The sequence below is a fragment of the Cryptomeria japonica genome, chromosome 5 (assembly GCF_030272615.1).
Source record: "Cryptomeria japonica chromosome 5, Sugi_1.0, whole genome shotgun sequence".
Classification (NCBI taxonomy): Eukaryota; Viridiplantae; Streptophyta; class Pinopsida; order Cupressales; family Cupressaceae; genus Cryptomeria; species Cryptomeria japonica.
This window is the reverse complement of record NC_081409.1, coordinates 215,039,054-215,041,969: the sequence shown is the minus strand read 5'-3', so window position 1 is coordinate 215,041,969 and position 2,916 is coordinate 215,039,054. Positions and strand designations below refer to the sequence as shown.

Below are 2,916 nucleotides of genomic sequence, written 5' to 3'. Positions count from 1 at the left end.
TATAATAAATGGGAACGGCCGACAAAACCGATTTGATCATTTGGATCCTTCCAGCCTAAGTAAGCCATTTGTTTTTCCACATAGCTGCTTTGGATTGACATTTATTGAAAAACCTCCTCCCATATCTTATTCTGGGATCTCCCTGTAGATAATTGCACACCAAGATATTTGATGGGGAACTCACCAATCTGAAAACCCAAAATATTTGCGATTTTCAGTTGGGTTCTCTTACTAATGTTGATAACGTAGACCATAGATTTTGATGTATTCATGCTTTGCCTTGAACCAATCTCATATTCCTTCAAGATGGCTTTAATTGTCCTTGCTTCCCTCTCCGTTGCTTCTCCAAAAGAGATAGTATTATCAACGACTTGGGAATGAGATATAGGATCAAGATCTTTATGAATTGAGACGCCTCTCCATTTTCCCTAGTCTACTAGCTTTTTTATATTTCTATCAAGAGCTTCTGCCATCAGAACAAACAGGAAGGGTGATAGGGGATCTCCTTGTCTTAACCCGTTAGAAGCACGAAAAAATACGCATACCGAGCCATTAACAATGATCGAATAGCATATGGAAGAAACACAATGTTTAATACAATTTATCTAACCTCTCACAAAACCGAATTTCTCTAGAATAGAAAACAAGGCCGGCCAAATTACCCGATCATACGCTTTGCTAACATCAAGCTTCACGATCATACCGTGTTTCATGCCTCTACTCATGGAGTGGATATATATTTTATTACAGTCATTTTTTTATTATTATAAAAAAAATATATACAAGTATTATAATAAATCTTATAGTACTCGTATATATTTTATTATGACGATTTAATGATTTTTATTATAATGTATTTTATTATATATTTTATTACAATGACTTTTATTACAGTTTAGTATAAAGGTGCAAGATTTTTTTATAGACGTATTATAATACTTGTATATATTTTAATTATTTGAAAGCTTTATTACAATGATTTTATTATATATATGTTTTTTAGAGTCAAATATAACAAATATTATATTTAAATAAAGTTTTAAACTTATTGAATTATTTTTCTTTTTGGAGTTAAAAAATTAACATGTTGTATATTTTTTGTTTTAATGTTTTGAAATAAAATTTAATCCATGTTTTAAATATCAAAAATCATTTTTCTTCTAAATTGGAAAGATTGTAATGTCTCCCAACAAATCGACTTCAAAGGAATGGAAACATGTGACTTGCAATGGTACTTATCTTCATTGTAACTTGTGCCCGGAAGTTTATACCGGAACTTTAACAAGGATAAAGGACCACTTGCTTGGTATTTCAGGGGGTAAAGGTTGAGGTGTTACTGCATGTCCAAATGTGTCCAAAGAAATTAGAGCTATTTTAGAGAAAGAGAAAGCCTCTTCGATTACAAGAAAGATGCAAGTGGCACAAAAGAAATAGAGAATTGAAGAGGATGTGTCTAGATCCACATCTGTTATGTCTTCCTCTTCGAGTCTACCCAAGGCCACATGGGCATCCGAAGAGAGTGGAACTTTGAAGAGTCTTTGGAAACTAGTAGAGAAACAACAGGTGGATGATACACTAGCAGATTTGTTTTACACAAGTGCTATTCCATTCAATGTAGCTAGAAATCTGCATTTTCGCAATGCAATTCAAAAAGTTGCAGAGTTTGGCACAGGGTACACACCTCCTACTTCTGAGGCTTTCAGGACAAGTCTTTTGGAGAGATCAAAAGAAAGAGTGACTGAGAAACTAGTTGAGGTCAAAGCTTCTTGGAAGGCAATAGGTTGCACCATATGGAGTGATGGATGGTTAGAAATATGTCAAAGGCCATTGATCAATGTTTTAGTGGCTTGCCCTGAAGGTGTTACATTCTTGAAAGTGATTGACACCATGAACCACAAGAAAACTTTTGAATACATATTTCAAATATTAGAGGAAGCCATTCTTGAAGTAGAGAAGGAAAATGTGATTAAAGTGGTAACTGACAGTGCAGCAAATTGTGTGGGAGCTGGAAATCTAATTGTTGAGAAATACCCACAAATATATTGGAGTCTTTGTGCAACACATTGTTTGGATTTGTTGCTTCATGATTTGGCTAAGTTTCCATGGATACATGAAGCAATTAATAGAGGGAGAGCAATTGCAAACTTAATAAGAAATCATCGTCTCACATTGAGTCTTTACAGGCAACATGCATCTAGGGAGTTGTTAAGGCCTTGTGACACAAGATTTGCTTCATTTTATATCACTTTGAAAAGAGTTGTTGAAGAAAGCAGCTTTGAGATCTGTTGTTTGTTCCAATGAGTGGGAAAATTCAGCGCTTTCTAAAAGTGACAAGGGCAAGAACATAGAGAAAATTGTTTTAAATAACAACTTTTGGGAAAGTGGAACAAAGGTTTTGAGTATATGTAAGCCAATTATTGATGTGCTTCGTATGGTTGATAGTGACAAACCTTGCCTTGGCATGCTTTAAGAAAGCATGGATCGTTGTAAGGAAGCTATTCAAAGAGTACTAAATAAAGTAGGTGCTGAGTACATGGAGATATGGGAAGTACTAAATAAAGTAGATGCTGAGTACATGGAGATATGGGAAGCAGTTGATTCCAGATGGAAAATGATGCACACACCTTTACATGTAGTAGCTTGCTATTTGGAGCCTAAGCTGTTTCATATTGATCGACAAGATGATTTTGAAATTATGGTAGGGGTTCATGAAGCCATTAGCAAATTTGAACTATATCCAGCAATTGCATGTCTAATTAGAGACCAAAGTTGGCTATACAAGAGAGTAGAAGGGTTGTTTGGACTAGCAGGAGCCAAATATGATATGAAACGAGATGCGGTACCTAGTTATAGATGGTGGATGAGCTATGGAGCACAAACTACTGAACTTCAACGCTTTTCCATTAGAATACCGAG

At 35.0% G+C, this 2,916-nt stretch overlaps 1 protein-coding gene across 1 annotated transcript; it reads left to right on the top strand.

The window, feature by feature from the left end:
* Positions 1–1,470: 1,470 nt before the first annotated feature.
* LOC131875823 (uncharacterized) lies at positions 1,471–2,301 on the top strand. Its single transcript, XM_059220508.1, has one exon. It carries the CDS (start codon positions 1,471–1,473, stop codon positions 2,299–2,301), a length of 831 nt encoding a protein of 276 aa, XP_059076491.1.
* Positions 2,302–2,916: the final 615 nt, after the last annotated feature.

Coding starts and splice junctions, on each gene's coding strand:
- LOC131875823 (XM_059220508.1), top strand. CDS start 1,471: ATGTCTTCCTCTTCGAGTCTACCCAAGGCCACATGGGCATCCGAAGAG.